The 18,525-nt window shown below is 44.7% G+C and overlaps 2 protein-coding genes across 3 annotated transcripts in view; one reads left to right on the top strand and one right to left on the bottom strand.

Moving 5' to 3' along the window:
* Positions 1-1,841, top strand: part of pde3b (phosphodiesterase 3B) — a 190,304-nt gene extending 188,463 nt beyond the window's left edge. The window contains exons 16-17 of one of the 2 annotated variants that reach the window (XR_014619384.1): positions 560-1,371; positions 1,432-1,841. Coding sequence is in view for 1 of the 2 variants with exons in the window: in XM_084307520.1 (XP_084163646.1) it covers positions 560-798 (239 nt within the window). In the remaining variant the exon portion in view is untranslated. Of the gene's footprint in view, positions 1-559 lie in introns of both variants that reach the window. The other variant, XM_084307520.1, reaches the window with a different exon arrangement.
* A 7,896-nt stretch (positions 1,842-9,737) lies between these two features.
* cyp2r1 (cytochrome P450, family 2, subfamily R, polypeptide 1) lies at positions 9,738-14,449 on the bottom strand (the record flags this gene model as incomplete). The annotated part of the gene is made up of 5 exons (XM_084307549.1): positions 9,738-10,120; positions 12,037-12,366; positions 12,559-13,191; positions 13,351-13,492; positions 14,213-14,449. 5 exons carry the CDS (start codon positions 14,447-14,449, stop codon positions 9,897-9,899), a joined length of 1,566 nt encoding a protein of 521 aa, XP_084163675.1. The 3' UTR covers positions 9,738-9,896.
* Between the last annotated feature and the right edge of the window lie 4,076 nt (positions 14,450-18,525).

Genomic DNA, 18,525 nt, shown 5'->3' with positions numbered 1-18,525 from the left:
GTGTGTCTCTCTCTCTCCTTTTCTCTCTCTCTTTGTGTGCGTGTGTGTCTCTCTCGCTCCCTCCCTTCCTCTCTGTGCTCATTCAGAATGCTCTGCATACTGTTGTTAATATACCCTAAATAAATGTAGGTGTTTCTGTCTCATCTACCGGATAGACGAGAGAAGGTGAAGAGAGCGTGTTGTAGGGATGGGTACCGAATTCGGTACTTTTGAGGTACCGAACCGAAACACGTCGGTACTACCGAGTATCGAATCAAGTGAGATACCAAAAAAACATTTTTTTACTTTTTTCTTTTCATGTCAACGTTCACACGCACAATATATGCTTACCTAGGATTTGACTTGATTCAACAACAAAGCAGTCGGAGCAATGACAAGCCGAAAACTGTCGAAATTGTAGTTATTTGATGTTTGGATTTTTTTTTTTACGACTGAGGTAGGTAAATTACATTTCTTGAGACTAAAGTACCGAAAAAAGGTACCGTTGGGTACCGGTATCGATTCAAATGTGAAAGGTACCCATCCCTAGCGTGTTGTGGCTTTGTGTCTGTCCCTGCAGAGAGGAGGAGGACGGGCCGCCGGAGGTTGTTCTGCAACATCATGCAGCACCTGACGGAGAACCACAAGGTGTGGAAGAAGACCATCGAGGAGGAGGAGAAGAGCAAGGAGCCGGACAAGGAGCAGCAGCAGCAGCAGCAGCAAGCGGACAACCTGCCCGCCGGCCTGGCCCCCTCGCCCTCCGACGACATCCAGGTCATCCAGGAGGAGGAGGAGGAGGAGGGGGAGGAGCGGCAGTAGCCGGAGGAGGAGGAAGAGGAGGAGGAGGAGGAGTAACGTAGGACAGAACAAGGGGAGCAGCAGGAGTGGGCTACTGGAGCGACCCTCAGACCGCCTGCCTTTCAGCCACACGGACACGGATATGGAGAGACACAAACACAAGGCAATTGACAAACGCGCACACGTCCATTACATACCGTTCCCCCGCTTTCTCTCGCCCGCACACACACACACACACACACATACACGTAAACACAAACACAAACGCATTAAAATGTTCGCTGTGCAGACAGTCCGACGCTTATGCGGTCACGTTGTTTTTGGAGAGAAAAAAAAGGAGAGAAAAAAATAAAGGCCTTACTACTGTGAGCGGATCCTTGCTGCGACGGTGGGGAGCCCCACTACTGTGCACTTTCAGCCCCGCGGAGAGAGGCCCACGGAGAGGCCCCTGAGGGGCCCCACGGAGAGGCCGCAGAGAGAGGCCCATGGAGAGAGAGGCCCACGGAGAGAGGCGAGAGGCCCACAGAATGGCCATGGAGAGAGGCCCACGGAGAAGCCGCGGAGAGAGGCCCATGGAGAGAGGCCCACGGAGAGGTCGCGGAGAGAGGCCCGCGGAGAGGCCCCTGAGGGGCCCCACGGAGAGTCCGCGGAGAGAGGCCCATGGAGAGAGAGGCCCACGGAGAGAGGCGAGAGGCCCACAGAATGGCCGCGGAGAGAGGCCATGGAGAGAGGCCCACGGAGAGGTCGCGGAGAGAGGCCCGCGGAGAGGCCGTGGCGCCCAGAGCGGGAGGGGGAAGGGCTCCACGGTGACCCGGCTGTAATGCTGCCTTGAACATGAAGCGCTTAACTCTCTCCCTTTTAGGTACAAAAAAACTACAAAAAAATAACTTTTGCTATTTAACATAAAATGAAAATAGAAGAGGAAAGAAAAAGAGCAACACCTTGAAGTGATTGACACCATAATTACCAAAGCAACCAGTTGAGACATTGGAAAGACAAGAGACTGATACTGCTTCAGGCTCAATGTCAGGTATATTCTACACACACACACATATATATATGTATATGTATATTATATGTATATATATATATATATATATATATATATATATATATATATATATATATATATATATATATATATATATATATATATATATATATATATATATATATATATATATGAAATGTGCCTGTCTGAACCTGTATTGAGTCCTGGGTTTGTGTAGTCCTCTCCCCTTGCTGGCGACACAAAACACTGTATCACTGAGACATTATTGAGATGATGAGCATTATATCTGCATCGTTTTTGATGCCTTTATCCATGTGTACCACCCACCTTTTACTTTGTTTGCTTCATTCATTGTGTGTGTGTGTGTGTGTGTGTGTGTGTGTGTGTGTGTGCGTGTGTGTGTAAGAGAGGGAGAACACACGTGAATAGTTTGTATGGAATGTGCCTGTATGTATGTACAGTATGTATGTATGTATTTTTTCAGGAATGTTTAGTTTCTAATCAGCAAAAAATGTGCTCTGGCGTTTTTAACATGTTGCATTGTTCCAATTGAAGGGATTCCTCATTTTCGTTTTTGATTATTAACGTTGTTACTCTTTTCGAAGGTTACTCAGGATTCACGCAAAGTTAAACTAATTATTTTGCAAAGGATTTATGTCGTGAAAAAAAAAAAAAAAAAAAGCTTTTAAATCAAAGAAAATCAAATCTGGGTGACTGCAGTAATTTTTAATATTTATACACAAACAACTTGACGTACAAACAAAAAATTCAAGAAATTGAAGATCCTCCTCTGTGGTAGAGGGACTATGTGTCTGCTGCCTCGCAGTGCTGTTAGCATGACCTTTCAACGACCTCACCGAAACGCTATTCTTGATCGTCAAGTCGGACTGCGAAATGCAGCGGGACGACGACTTCTTGTGCAGTGAAATACTACGGCAGTTCATTTGTCTATCAGTATATTATTAGGTAAAGGGTGTTTTTGATTACAGTGTTATCTGCATTGTTTTTACACAAACAGTACTCCTATATGAAAATGAACTACAGTAAAACCTATAGTATACCTTTTGTTTAGTTTTTTCATACACTATAGAGATTTGACACGGAAATGCACGAGTGATTCATAGTATTCCTGTGTTTTATTTATACACTATAGAAATGTGGAAATATTATCGGGTGATTCACTATACTGCTATAGAAATGCTACGGTATTACTATAGTATTTGGTGCATATGACAAAAATAGATTACAATTACTATAGTTTTCCTACTGTATAGTTCATTTTCGTATGGACTAGCTAAACATATTTTTTTTTTACCCAGTCAATCTGCAGATTTGTCATTAGATAAATGACCCCCTCTCTCTCTCTTTCTCCCTCCCTCCCCCCCCTCTCTCTGTCTGTCTCTCTCTCATTCATAACTGGGCCAGTGTGTATAAAAAGGGATCCAGGGTTTCAGTCTCACTTTGGTTTTGTTTTATATATTTTCTTATGCAAGCTGCCACGAGGCAGGTTTAAGTACTAATAGTTCTCTATTTTTATCTGTAAGAACTCTAGGCATTCCACTAGAAACAAAGAGTTTTTTGATAGAGCGGGCAGCGTCGCCCGCCAAGTTCCTTTATCACCTTATTACACCGTTTTTGTCTGGGAGAGGAAACTCTTGCATAGGCGGTGTAAATCGAGGTAGTCATATTTAAAGATGGAAAGAAAAGCATAGATCTATATATAGATGTGCACATTTTTAATACCAAACGAGTGTTTAGCCTCTGCACAAAGAGTCATGTGCATATGAATATATATTAAAGATATTATATTTTTTAATTAATCAACTGAATGCATCTGTTTTCTACACGCAGCTGACGTTTATTGTACATTGAAACCCTGTAATTACCCTCCTGTTTCCAGAGTTTTTCAAATCTAATTCTATCTGCAGATGTGGAACTGTGGGGTTTGGTGTTTTTTTTTTTTATTATTATAATTTCATTTCTTTTGACTTGGGTTGTCATTGTCTCCCTGCTCTGTCTCATAACCACTCTATTAGTCTTGGTTATGTCTCTATTAGGGCTGTCCCCGACTAAGGATTTGTATAGTCGACTTTGATTAGCCGAAATTTGCCGATAGTCAACTGGTAGTCGACTACCCCCCAGATTCCATTTGGGCTGTGGGGGGTGCTTAATGTCAAGGAATAGACTAAGGGCTTCTTGTCCTCTGCGAAAGCATGCAATTGGTCCACTGATGATGGATACATCTTGATATGTCTAGTGTGTGAAATCCTCTTTCAGTGCCTCTGTGCCCGTTTTCTTAGGCAGTTAGCCTTGCTGGTATGCACGACATGCACGCTTCTAGGCCTCTTTGCTTTTTGGAAAGAATGATTAAAAAATATATAATTATATATATATATATATATATATATAATTATTATTTAAAAAAAAAGTCATTCGACTAAGAGGTTGGCAGTCGACTACGGCTCCTTTCGATCGATTAGTCGACTATTCGACTAGTCGGGGTCAGCCCTAGTCTCTATAAATGTGTTGTCCGTCTCTCTATCCAAACCGTGCCAAACTCTCCCCGTCTGTAGTCTGTGGCCTGACACAGCGAGCATCCCCAGCAGCAGCAGCAGCAGCAGCAGCAGCAGCAGCAGCAGCAGCAGCAGCAGCAGTAGTAGCAGCAGCAGCAGCGGTGGAGCTCGACCCAGAGAACTCCTGGAGGACCCGTATTCACAAAGCCTCCCAAGTGCCCGTCTTGTGTGTGGGGGGGGGGTCAGTGACACAGGAAATGCATCGTCTTCACGACCCCTATTCAAACTCTCTGAAGGAGGCCCGAAAACTGACTCCGGATCAGGGGCTTTTGTCCACTTTGAGGGGCTTTGTGAATAGCGGGCCTCGCGGGTGATGTCAACATGTCACCGTGGCTCAAAGTGACTGTGGCAGGAGTCAAAAGCAGGACTCAGGTTAGAGCTATTATATGTTCCCGATGGCTATGTCACGTTCTTACATAATAGACACATGCTGGATCATAATAAAGCCTTGACGACCCCTCCCTCCCTGACCCCCCCGACCCCCACACCCACACTGTTCAGGCTCGTTCTGTTGTAGAAGTTGATGGTGTGTTTGGCTTCTCACTGTGCCGTCTCACTGGCCACGGTGTCGTTGATGTCTGTGCCATAAATACATCTATGAATGGCTGTTACCTTTTATGTAGCATTTTAGATATGTATGTTTGTTTAAATGTAACCGTTCGACCTTATGAACATTGTGGGGGGAAACCATGATTTTTGTTATTTATAGCTGTCATAAACACCATCCCTAAAGTAACAGACTTGTATTGACTTGATTTGTGTGTCTGTGTGTGTTGGGGGGGGGGGGGGGGTTATGTTAGATACACATCAACTGACCCCATGTCTGGATGGCACCCCGTGGGAAAACCTTCGATGTGAACAAAACACCAATAAAGTGCAAGGATAGTAATAAAAAACGTGAAAGGGAAAGACATATATGGATAAAGAGACATAAAAGATTTATGCAGACATAGTTAGCCCAAAGCCTGTTTGAACAACAGTCTTTAGCTGCTTTCGTGTGCACAACTGAACGGAGAGAGTTGCTCAGAGCTTGGATAGGGGTGAAAGTTGTGTGTATTGAGCTGTACTGTATTGTACCCATTTTGCAATCTGTTAATAACATTTTCAATCATTCAATCAAAGTGGAGAGGTCAAACTGAGGAAAAGTTGGTGACTCTCCAGCTGGGCGAGTTTAGCAGGGAGGAGCCGGAGGTTCAAATTGCATTCGGTCACATTATGTAACGAGACCCTCTAGTGGATTCAAGCTGAGGCTGACATTTCAGGAGTTACAGCTTACCGACCTGGCAGACTGCTGAACTCAGGTTTAGTACATTTCAAGGGTTAGTTTACCGACCTGGCAGACTGCTGAACTCAGGTTTAGTACATTTCAGGGGTTAGTTTACCGACCTGGCAGACTGCTGAACTCAGGTTTAGTACATTTCAGGAGTTACAGCTTACCGACCTGGCAGACTGCTGAACTCAGGTTTAGTACATTTCAGGGGTTAGTTTACCGACCTGGCAGACTGCTGAACTCAGGTTTAGTACATTTCAGGGGTTAGCTTACCGACCTGGCAGACTGCTGAACTCAGGTTTAGTACATTTCAGGGGTTAGTTTACCGACCTGGCAGACTGCTGAACTCAGGTTTAGTACATTTCAGGGGTTAGCTTACCGACCCGGCAGACTGCTGAACTCAGGTTTAGTACATTTCAGGGGTTAGTTTACCGACCTGGCAGACTGCTGAACTCAGGTTTAGTACATTTCAGGGGTTAGTTTACCGACCTGGCAGACTGCTGAACTCAGGTTTAGTACATTTCAGGTGTTAGTTTACCGACCTGGCAGACTGCTGAACTCAGGTTTAGTACATTTCAGGGGTTAGTTTACCGACATGGCAGACTGCTGAACTCAGGTTTAGTACATTTCAGGGGTTAGATTACCGACCTGGCAGACTGCTGAACTCAGGTTTAGTACATTTCAGGGGTTAGTTTACCGACCTGGCAGACTGCTGAACTCAGGCTTAGTACATTTCAGGGGTTAGTTTACCGACCTGGCAGACTGCTGAACTCAGGTTTAGTACATTTCAGGGGTTAGTTTACCGACCTGGCAGACTGCTGAACTCAGGTTTAGTACATTTCAGGGGTTAGTTTACCGACCTGGCAGACTCCGCTCAACTCAGGTTTAGCTTAGGTTGCAGTAATTAAAGAAACCGTTTTTTTTATCCACTTTTTCTCCTTATTTTCTATTTTTCTCCCATCCCAATTTCGTGTTTCCAATTCTCCCCTCCCCTGTCTTGAACGTTGCTCGACTATGCCCCCCACTGGTCGGTTGTAGGGAGGATAGAAGCCTTGCATCACGTGTCCCCTCCGGTACACGAGGAGGCAGCCTGTCACATCTTTTCACCTGCCAGCGCGGACTCTCATTGGCGAGGTGTAAAGCATGGGAGGCTCACACTGTCCCCGATACTTCCTGTCTCTGCTGTACAGGCGTCCCCCAACCGACCTGTAGGAGTCGCTGTCCACAACGTCCAAATCCCCACCCATCGACTTCCACCCTCTACATCTGCCAATGAGTTAGTATGACAGCCGGCCCAAGCCGAAGGCAATGCTGACACCCGGATTCGAGACCGGAGTCTCTTGCATTGGTGACGAGCGCAATCTCCGCTGCGCCACCCAGCCGCCGAAAGAAAGAAAATGTTAATGTTTATTTCTTTTAGAACAATACAAATGACGTTTAGACTTCATACAAATGTTAACACAAATCCTTCAATATAGACTTTTTTATTTTACAAAAATATTCCAACACAAGTTTAGTGCTGAAGGAAAGAATTGGGAGTGTGCACTGGGTCCGAAAATATGCTGGCAGTGAAGTAAAAACATTCACCTTCAGGTGCTCTTCAAAGTCTTTTCATTTTCATTGCTATACGATTAAATACTTACAGTACGCTTTTCAACTCGATGGGAGGCATTTTACACATTCGAATAAAGGGATTTTTTTTTATTAACAATCAGGAGTGCCTCGGGATTCCCTGCAGATTCCCTGCCACCTCCGCTACAGACTTCCATCGTGACCGTTTCAGTACGCTTAAGCAACGGTGAGCAAAAGTCAGTATTGCACACAGGCTTCTCAAAATCCACTGGCGTTAGAGTCGTTTTTCCTAGAAGAATTTTTTCCATGGAGCTCTCCCCAGAGGTGGTGGGGGGGTCATGGTTAGTTCAGATTCCAAAGCTTGCAATGTTCCTTTCTAGGAAAAGCTTTTCTAATTCCCCCTCTCTACTTGAAATCCTGCAGTTTAGGCAGCAGTCTCATATAACAGTCCTGGGAGAAGACAAGTGCCACAAACCGTCAAGAGAGTCTACTCCATCAATCATTGACGTCTAACTGATCACTAAAGGTGCCGGGGGTCATATACATTTCACTTTCTGGGCTCAGAATCATTCTTTGTTAGTTATTCTGAATACAGTTATTTGTTTAAAAAAATATATATTCATCAATATTGTGTTACCCTATATGAAAAAACAAGATGTCCAACTGGACTCCCAGAAAAGTCTTGGCTGAGATGCAGTGGTTTTTTTTTGGTAGGCCTACCCCTCCCTGTAGCTTAACAGATATTGTTGTGCAAACATGCATATTGCTCAGAAAAAGGGTCCGTCAAGTATTTCATGGAATGGACAAAGTGCATAAAGATAGTAAGCTCCTGGTTTGACATCACCCATCCTACAATGCAAGGTGTCCCAACGTAAAAGTCCAGTTTCCAGTCCAGAAACTACAACGCCAAAGTCAGTGTGGGGTAGATTAGGAGGACTGAGTGACAATACTGGTGGCAGTCGTACTTGATACACTCCCCCATTCACTGATACTGTAGAATGCTGGTCCCATGACAGCTTGTGATTCGCTCACTCTCGCAAATCACAACAACCTCACAATGTATAAACCATATGGGGACTGCAGAGTTAAGTTGAGAGAATGGGATTTCAAATTAGAAAAACATACTTTTTAGTTTTTTCATCATAATGACGCAGTCACACTCCCCCATGGACACAGCTTCTCACATATCAGGCTATTATAGAAAAGTATTACTTTCGCTTCTTACATCATATTCAAAATCTCTAATAAGATTACAGTGTCCGTCTAACAGTACTTTAGATTTAGACTTTAGATACAACATTAAGAGAGGTATTGTCCCACTGTAGGCTAGTTTGACAGTTGGACATTAGCAAAACTGGCGCGCAGACATGCTGGTGCGTTTGGTATCAACAGTAGCATTGTTTACAAAAGCTGGACAATTTCTAAATGTAAACTATTCACTGTCTAGTGGCTACAGAACATTCATTACAGTGTATTTCATATTCATTATGAAGATAATACCCACGTTCGCTCGATCGTGCCTGCCGAATTTCACGTTCAAGTTGAAAAAATGTTGTTGCCGTGTTGGCGCCGCCAATAACCGTCTTTGTTTGCATCTTTCCAGTTGACTTTTTTTTTTATCCACTTTTTCTCCTTATTTTCTATTTTTCTCCCATCCCAATTTCGTATTGCCAATTCTCCCCTCCCCTGTCTTGAACATTGCTAGACTATGCCCCCCACTGGTCGGTTGTAGTGAGGATAGAAGCCTTGCATCACGTGTCCCCTCCGCTACACGAGGAGGCAGCCTGTCGCATCTTTTCACCAGACAGCGTGGACTCTGTGGCGAGGAGTAACGCGTGGGAGGCTCACGCTGCCCCCGATACTTCCTGTCTCTGCTATGCAGGCGTCACCCAACTGACCTGTAGGAGTCGCTGTCCACAACGTCAAATCCCAACCCATCACCCGCTACCTCTGCCAATTGAGATAGTATGACGACTGGCCCAAGCCGCAGGCAATGCTGACACCGGGAGTCGAGACCGTAGCCTCTTGCATTGGTGACGAGCACAATCTCCGCTACGCCACCCAACCGCGCCTTTCCAGTTGACTCTTGTAATGTTGACGTACTAGAAGTAGCTAGGCTTCCTGGTGAAAATTGCATTAAACTCACTTAGTAACATGAAGCTGAGGCATAATAAAAGGTGTTGACGTGTCCTGACTGTGCATGATTCTCAGCTATCTTCAAACTCTTGCCTTCAAAAAGCTCATCAGAGCAAAGCTCGTTCCTTTGCCCCTCATTTTCGGCCGTCTCTCGACAGCTAGCCAAGTATCTCTGTGCATCCACTGTAGCGTGGCAAGGTGCCAAGATGGCCATACCTGTTTTAGCCAAGGACACGTGATGCGTTTAGCTATTTCGAGAGAGACTGCAGCCTCATTAGTCATTTGGAAAATGGCATTACTCTCTCAACCCGCTTCTGTTGTACAGCTTGGCTCCCGCCTCGCAACAAGCAAAGGAGGCATGGCTAACTTACGCAATCTATAGGAAACTCCGGCTGGATGTTGCATTTGAGGAATAGGCTGGGAGCACAGAGTGTCTTCAGTCCGGGAGGACCGTCAGTCTTCATGCACCCGGTCCATCTGGGTCTTTCAAACTGAAGGCTGGACATTACAAGCTAACCGTACACTGTGCGCATGCTTGCTTGCTTGCCCGCTCCGCCTACATCTGTTCGTGCTGCTGGGGAGTGTCTCCGGCACCGCCTCTCTGATGCCGGCGGATGGCACAGATGTTGTACGGCAAGGGTTGCAGGGTCATGCCCAGCTTCGGAGTGAGGTTCGGCACGGCCCCGGGAGGGAGCTGGAGGTGAAACCTCTGGAGCATAGTGGTGAAGAAGAGGAACATCTCCATCCTGGCCAGCTGCTCACCAAGACATTGACGTCTTCCTGAAGAGACACACGCGTGTTAAAGGTAGAATCTGTAATGTCATCAAGTCAAGTCATTTATTTATATAGCTCATTTGAAAGCTCAGAGAGCCGACCAAAGTGGTTTACAGTAACTACAGAATAAAAAAAACTATAGACATAGTCACAGTGTAACAGGACAATCCAACATGACAAAAGACAGGATGGACAGTCAATAGAGTAGGACCACAAGACACTAGGAATATACAACAGACGATCCAGTATGACATAGGACAGTAGACATGTTATGACACAAAGACTATACAAATGGCGACCTCTAGGAAAAAGAGCCCTGCTTTTGGTATTGGACTTTAGTTTAGTACCTTATTCAGTGGATTTCTCTTCTGGCAGAGCCTGAGGTGTGGCCAGCAGTAGCAACCCTCCCCTATCCCCACTCAAATTCAACCCACACATCAGACCAAAGCAGAACATGGCAACAAAGTGCAATACCAAGCGGGGCTCTTTTGCCTAGAGGTCGGTGTTTGTCGATGTTACAGAGTCTATCTTTAAAGGAACACGCCAACTTTTGGGGAAGTTAGCTTATTTGCCATCTACCCTGGAGTTAGACAAGCAGATACATACCCTTTTCCTCTCTGTGCATGCATTAGGCTTAGGGAACAGCTGCACCGTTAGCCTAGCTTAGTGTCATTCACTGGAAGTAGGTGTGCCAGTGTAGCCTAGTTCCCAACAGTCATGAAATACACTACAAATCTTTCCTGTAAACATGTTGTGACATGTGTATTTACCACATGGAAATACATTTTCGTACATTCCGTTTTCATTTAGTTTTCTAAGCAGATAATACTCAGAATTCTCTTTTGCCTGGGCGCAGTGATTTCATCACCTCAAGTTCAAGTTTGTTTACGACAAATTAGTCGTCATAGTAAAATACAGAATACTTTTCCATGAAATGCTTTTTTCTGTATGAGCTCCTGGGATTGTGCTAGATAAAAATTGATAAAAAGTATAAAATCGAAAAAGTCAAAAGTACAAACAAAATTTTCAGGGCTTTTGAGGTGATGAAATCACTGCGCCCAGGCAGCATTTACATTTACATTTAGTCATTTAGCTGACGCTTTTATCCAAAGCGACTTACAAGTTCTGTACGACAGGTCATCAGGAAGGATACAACTCTATCAGCTGAGTAACAATATTCATCAAAGTGTTGCGTGTTACAGTGTAGGTTAGTTTATTAGGGCAGCAGTGGTTTGGCAAATAATAGTTCAGAGTATACATCTGCTTAAAAAACTAAAATGTCAAAAGAAAAATCTCCACATGGTAAATACACAGGTCACAACATGTTTACAGGAAAGTTTTGGAGTGTATTTCGTGACTGTTGGGAACTCGGCTACACTGGCACACCTACTTCCAGTGAATGACGCTAAGCTAGGCTAACGGTGCGGCTGTTCCCTAAGCCTAATGCATGCACAGAGAAGAAAAGGGTATGCATCTGCTTGTCTAACTCCAGGGTAGATGGCAAATAAGCTAATTTCCCCAAAAGTTGGCGTGTTCCTTTAAAGGCAGGCGTCAACGCATGTGGAAGAGCTTAACGCACTTGATGGATTTTGGTGCGTAAGGGTTGGGGTGGGGTGTTACTAAATGTATGAGTCTGCAAAAAATGTCATGCTGCCAAACCAATCCCCTCAAGGACTTTCTTACTTGCCATGTAACTACTGTAAGTGTTGATTGGACCCAGTAATACAGGACATCCTTCAGACTTTCCATTACATTTGACTTGGGAAGGAAGGGGGGGCTGACAGTAAGTGAAATGAGATCATCGTTTAGAAACGTTGCGACTGTAACCCTGCATTTCAACATCCCCACCAGTTGGATCAAGCAAGAGAGAGTGTGGGGGGGGCATGCCTGGAGGAGGAGGTAGGGGGGGGGGGGGGGCTTACCCAGAGAGAAAGGCAGGAAGGCTTCACGCCTGACAAAGTTGCCATTGGTGTCCAGAAACCTCTGTGGCGAGAAGGTACCCGGGTCGGTCCAGTACTTCTCGTCGAAGTGCACCGAGTAGAGGTTGGTGATGACCATGGTGCCTTTGGGGATGGTGTACCCGCTGACCGTGGCGTCCTGGGAGGTGGCGCGGAAGATGCCCAGCGGCACGATGTTACAGAATCGAAGGACCTCGTGCAGAACGGCCTCCGCGTAGGGCATCCTCAGTTTGTCCTCCCATGAAGGGGCCCTCCCATTGGCCAGCACACTGTCGATCTCCTTGTGCACCCTCTCTACACATGGGAAGACGCACACACAGACACACACACACATCAGATAGACGACAACTCGTTAATTTTGGAGCATTTGTTTTCATCCCACCATGAAATCTACACAAACGTGTTGTGTTCCGTCTCAAGTCATGGTGTGTCTATTTGAGTAAACCTCTTGGCGGTTTTCCTATTAGGATATCGCTGCAGACTGACCTTGTATGTTGGGGTAGAGGGCCAAGTACAACATCGCCCAGCGCAAGGTGTTGGTGGTCGTCTCCGTGCCGGCGATGATGAGCTCGCCCACTGAATAGATGAGGTTCTCGCGGGAGAAAGAGCTACCGGGGTCTCCCGCGCTCTGCTCCAACGCGTCCAGATAGGCGTCGACGTAGTGGCGCGGCGCCTGGGGCACCCGGCCCCGCGAGAACCGCACCGTGATCTCCTGGAGGAAGTCGTAGACCTCTGCGGCGTTGCGGAACAGTTTCTGGTGCTTTCCGAAGGGCAAATACTCGATCCAGGGGAAGGCGTTGTAGAGGAGGGCCCAGCCGCTCACCGCCAGCTCCACGTTCTCGCTGAACAGCTCGATCATGTGCTGGAAGTTGCGGTCGTCGTACGTGAAGCGCTCTCCGAAGATGACCAGGTTGGTGACGTTGGACACGGCGTTGGTCACGAGGTGCCGGGGGTTGAAGGGCTTCCCCTTGTGCTCGTCGATGGCATCCACGAAGAACATGCACTCCTCCGAGATCTTCCTCTCGAACTGCCTCTGGCCGCTGCCGAAGTAACGGAAGGAGTTGCACGCCAGTTTGCGGTGTTCAATCCAGCCTCGGCCAAATTTATGATTGAGAAGTCCTTTCGGGGGCAGAGGAGAGAGGAGTCTACATTTATAATCATAAGCATGGGACATATAGGTAGCACATTATACGATTCACAATATGAGCATCACAATTAATGATAACGTTTCATTGAAATGTTGTAATTAGACTGCTATTTCAATATGGATCTCCTTACCGCCCATTTTAGTCATTTTCTTGAATAAAGGCAGGGAGGGGCGATCAGCAAATACGTCACTCTGATTGTGGAGGCATTCCCTGATGCAGTCGTATCCGTTCAGTACCACAGTCAAGATGCCTCCGAGATCAAGACTGAAGATCTGAAAGAAATAATAATGTATAAAAAGCTAGACACACTATTCTTATTACTTAATCAGTTTCTTTATAATATACAGTATATCTTTTCTTTAAATAATTACTTTAAATTCTTCATTGTGGGATTATAACCGAGATTTCCCCCAATTTAGTCTATGGAAAACGGGATTGTATATAGGTGACTCTGGTTAGGTAATTAACCTGCTAGTCTGTGTTCTAAATTAGGGGAACATGCTAACTAAGCGCTTCTTGGAAGCAGGCACTGAGGATACTGCTTTGATTGATTGAAAACTTTATTAACAGATTGCAGAATGGGTACAGTACAGTACAGCTCAATAGATACAATTATTAAGGGGATGCAGACCAGAGAAAGACTTTAGTCTTGTTTACATCAGGGTCCCCCTCTGCCTTGGCTCGACCGGTCTCTTTTGTTAATTTCTAAGAGCATTTCCATCGACGCAATGGATTTGAGAACCTCTGTGGGGGTGTGTGCGTGTGTGTGTGTGTGAGAGAGAGACACACACACCGCATTATGCACGCGTACACTACACACACAGAGAGAGAGAGAGGGGGAGAGAGAGAGAGAGAGAGAGAGAGAGAGAGAGAGAGAGAGAGAAAGAGAGAGAGAGAGAGAGAGAGAGGGAGAGAGGGAGAGGGAGAGAGGGAGAGAGAGAGAGGGGGGGGGGGGACAATGCAGCAAACAAAAAGAAGAACCGCGGCGTTACCTGTCCGTAAACTTCACTCTGCCTCTTGAGAAAGACGTGCGGCTCCGTGGCGATCGACAGAATGTTCCCTATGACGGGGATGGGTGATGGACCGGGGGGGAAGCCCGGGGGTCGCCTCTGCTTGACGAGCTGGCGAACCAACAGCAGACCGAGCGCGATAACAAGCAAACAGCTCACGCAAAAGAACGCCTGCCCATAGGACACTGACACCAGAGATGGCAATTCAATTGATACCATTTTTTAACTATTGTGTTTCTGTGCCTAACTCCTGCCCCTACACTCCGTAAAAGAACCGAGGCATACATAGGCTATCATCTTGCACATCTCTATTCCCCGCCTCTAAGGCTAAGATTGGCCAGAGGTTCAGTGAACATGACTACTGATGAACTTTGGCCAGTGTGGCCAATACTGTTATAGAATAGTTTCTGTGGATGTAGCAGTAATTGTTGCGTTTTTACCTTGTGATTTGCCTTACCTTGCTGCTATCTTTTTTATGCTCGTGTTTATATGTCTGCACTTTATGCATTGCTCATTTTATGCCTGTCCTTTCATTTTTTTTTTTTTTTTTTTTTTTTTTTTTTTTTTTACTGCTGTGCCTGTGTGAAGCACTTTGAGCCGCAATTTCTTTATGAAAGGTGCTATACAAATACAGTTGTTGTTATTATTATATAATTCTTATTTACCTGGTTTATATTCGTGTCCAATGAGCATGTTACAATTATAGGGGACAATCAATCAATCAATCAATCAATCAATCAATCAATCACTCAGCTGTCAAATCAGTCAATCACTCAGCTGGTGTCAATGAATGAACCAGTCCCATTCACACTGGGACGCAACCATGCAAGGTGCTGACCTGCTCATCGGGAGCAGTTAGGGGTTAAGTGTCTTGCTCAAGGACATTTCAACACTGCCGGGAGGAGCAGGAATCAAACCGGGAACCTTCCGATTACCAGACGACTGATCTACCTCCTGAACCACTGTCATACCCTTAACTGAGTGGCCAGTTTCGAACTGCAGCCTCCCGTAGGTGCTCTTTAAGAGCGGTTTTGAATGTGGGTAGGGATTCACATTCCTTTACAGCTTTGGGTAGGGCGTTCCACATTGATTTGTCATAATTGCGAAACGTGTTTAGTCCCTTGTTTGAGCCGAATCTGGGTTTAACATGATTTGTTGAGCTTCCTCTGGTGTTGTGGTTGTGGTATTCACTGACCTTTGGGAAGTATTTTGACATCTACATGGGTACCTTAGTTGTATAGTGTATCTTGTAGACCAGGCCCATTGCAAGTTGCCGTACTCTGTCATCTACTCTAAGCCATCCTAGGTAGTCAAAGTGGGCAGGGGTGAGGTGGGTTCTAGGAGTAAGGTCAAGTAGTAGTCTGACCAGTTTGTTTTGTGATGTTTGTAATCTTGTTTTTAGCGCCTTTGAGGCCTTTGAGCTGCTTTGGTACCATGAGGTGCAAGCATAGTCGTAGTACCCTTGAATGAGTGCTCCTGCCAGAGTCTTCAGGGTATTCTTGTTTACCAGAGAGGAGATCCGGTACAAGAATCTAGTTTGTTGGTTGACTTTTTTTATTACCTTGGATGCCATTTTGTCACAGGAAATATTTGCCTCTAGGATGGAACCTACAGTAGGTATGTAATTTCATCTTTCCTTGTGACAATATTGTCACCCACTGTAACTGAGAAGCCGTCGGTCCTATCTTCCCTACAACCGACCAGTGGGGGGAATAGTCGAGCAACGTTCAAGACAGGGGAGGGAGAATTGGAAACTCGAAATTGGGATGGGAGAAAAATAGAAAATAAGGAGAAAAAGTGGATCAAAAAATAATAATTGTGCAATATGTTTACTAATTTTGATGTATTCAGGTAAGTCATTCCACAACTTCACTCCACAAACGGATATGCACATGCTTTTCAGCGTAGTGTGTATTGGTTGTTTAAGATTCCCTCTCCCTCTTAATTACATTCTCCTTCCCTGTCTCTGAACCATCTTTGAATGTTGCCTGGGATTCATTTATATCTGGCTTTGTATACAATGAGAGCAGTTTTGAAATCAACTAGGTCCATACATTTCAATGTTTGTAGCTTTATAAATAAGTTATTTGTGTGTTCATAATATCCAACATTGTTGACTTCGTATTGCTTTTTTTTGCATGCAGTGCTTTTGTATTACCTCTGCACAGTAGTTCATATATGGAAGGAAGAGCGTACAGTACAGTGTATACAGTGTTTTTTGGTTTAGAATGTGTCTTATCTTACATAAAACACCAACACTCCGTGCCAATTTTGTATTGCTTTATTTAGTGAATTAGAAAAGTATAGGATATAAATAAACAATACAAGTAAATAAATAGCCTAAAGGCAATCAATAAAAAAAACACATAGCACCAATTATGGGGTCCAAAGGTGTAAGTCTGTTTGTTTAATCATTCATCAAAAATATTTACAAATATTTACTCGGTTTATAAGCAAGATTACATCATTTTTGTTGTCAAAACATGTTGCTAATATTAACAAAGTCAAAAATCCTCAATAGCAATATTACATAATTTCCAAAAGATAAATTATTCAGAGGAGGTCTCAATATTTGGCATGTCAACCTTTTACCTTAATACAGCTTGTATTGTCATTGATTCAGATTGTGGAAATGCCATATTATTACCATTGGTATATAACGGTTTAAATTAGATTATTCTTATGCATGGTATTATTTAAGTGCAAAAGTAGTACCATGGTGAAACTATTACCATGGCAGTATGCTAGATACATAGATAGATTATATCATTCTCAGAGGAAATGTGTTTCCACAGTCCGTTACATCTATGTAAATACATAGATACATAAATGATTGAATGTCGGCTATTGTATGCGTATCGGCTAGACACCATAACGATCCTAACACAGACTACATCATTACATAAAGAAGGAATAAAATGCTGGCAGACAGGATCCGTGTTTCAAGGAAGCAACATTTTTATTTTGTGAAAGGTCACATATATTGATGACACTCAGCTGGTGTCAAATCAGTCAATCACTCAGCTGGTGTCAATGTATCAATCAGTCTCACTCACACTGGGATATTTGGGATAAGGATGACGGGAGAGCACACTCATGTCAACATAAATACACCATACATCCACAATGGACTGCACTTGGATCTAATTTATCCAAAGCGCTTTAAAGCGTATGCCTCACATTCACCCATTCACACACAGACGGCGGACACAACCATGCAAGGTGCTGACCTGCTCATTGGGAGCAGTTAGGGGTTAAGTGTCTTGCTCAACGACACTTCGACACGCTGCCGGGAGGAGCCGGAATCAAACCGGGAACCTTCCGATTACCAGACAACTGATCTACCTCCTGAGCCACTGTTGCACCCTTAAAACAACACATCTACATCAAAGACATCCACACAGGACACATACACATTTCTACACACATACACATATACACAGGTATTTTGTTTGGTGATGCTATGGCAGAGGGGACAAAACTCCTGCCATAACGTGCCAGGCTTCTACACAGTAAAATTTACTCTGCGAAATGTACTGAGGCCGGGGATCTGTATTTGTGACCCGATGGAAGCTGTGTGAAGAATGGGTTGAGGGGATGCCTGGGGTCAGGTTGGGGGGGGGGGGGGGGGGGCATTAATTTTGGAGGCATTGTGTGTGTGATGCACTTTCAGTTTCCACATCAATGTAAATGTGCCAGAGTTAGCTAATGAGCTAGTTTCCTATAGCTAGTCTGTAGTCCTTTCTGTAGTAACATGCATGTCTTTTGGGGGAACAGTAGAGGAGAATGGTTTGAATTCTACTTTGTGTAGAGCAGCAGCTGGTGCTTTGAGGTTGCAGATGGCAGACAAATCTCTGTTGGCGGCGTTTGTGGACGTCAGCTGTGTGTTTTTCAAAACTCAGTTTATTGTCCAGGGTTAGTCAGCGATTCGATGCACTCCACCATGTCAACAGGTGTGCTGGTGAAAGGGTTAACCTTATGTCATGAGGTAGTGAAAGGGTTAACCTTCTGTATTGTCGCAGTGAAAGGGTTAACCCTTTGGTAGTGTGGTAGTGAAAGGGTTAATGAACAAATATTTTGTCTTTGTTACATTCAGCTGCAGTTAGTTGTTCAACTTGTTCATGCACCGGGAAGTGGGAGATGGGAGTCTTGACAGCCTAAAACACAGGGATGGATTACCGAACAGAGGGATGGGAGTCTTGACAGCCTAAAACACAGGGATGGATTACCGAACAGAGGGATGGGAGGCTTGACAGCCTAAAACACATAGGGATGGATTGCCTGTACGTTAATGC

Source organism: Notolepis coatsorum (genome assembly GCF_963971535.1).
Source record: "Notolepis coatsorum genome assembly, chromosome: 2".
In the NCBI taxonomy this organism is placed as follows: domain Eukaryota; kingdom Metazoa; phylum Chordata; class Actinopteri; order Aulopiformes; family Paralepididae; genus Notolepis; species Notolepis coatsorum.
This window is presented reverse-complemented; position numbering and strand designations above follow the sequence as displayed.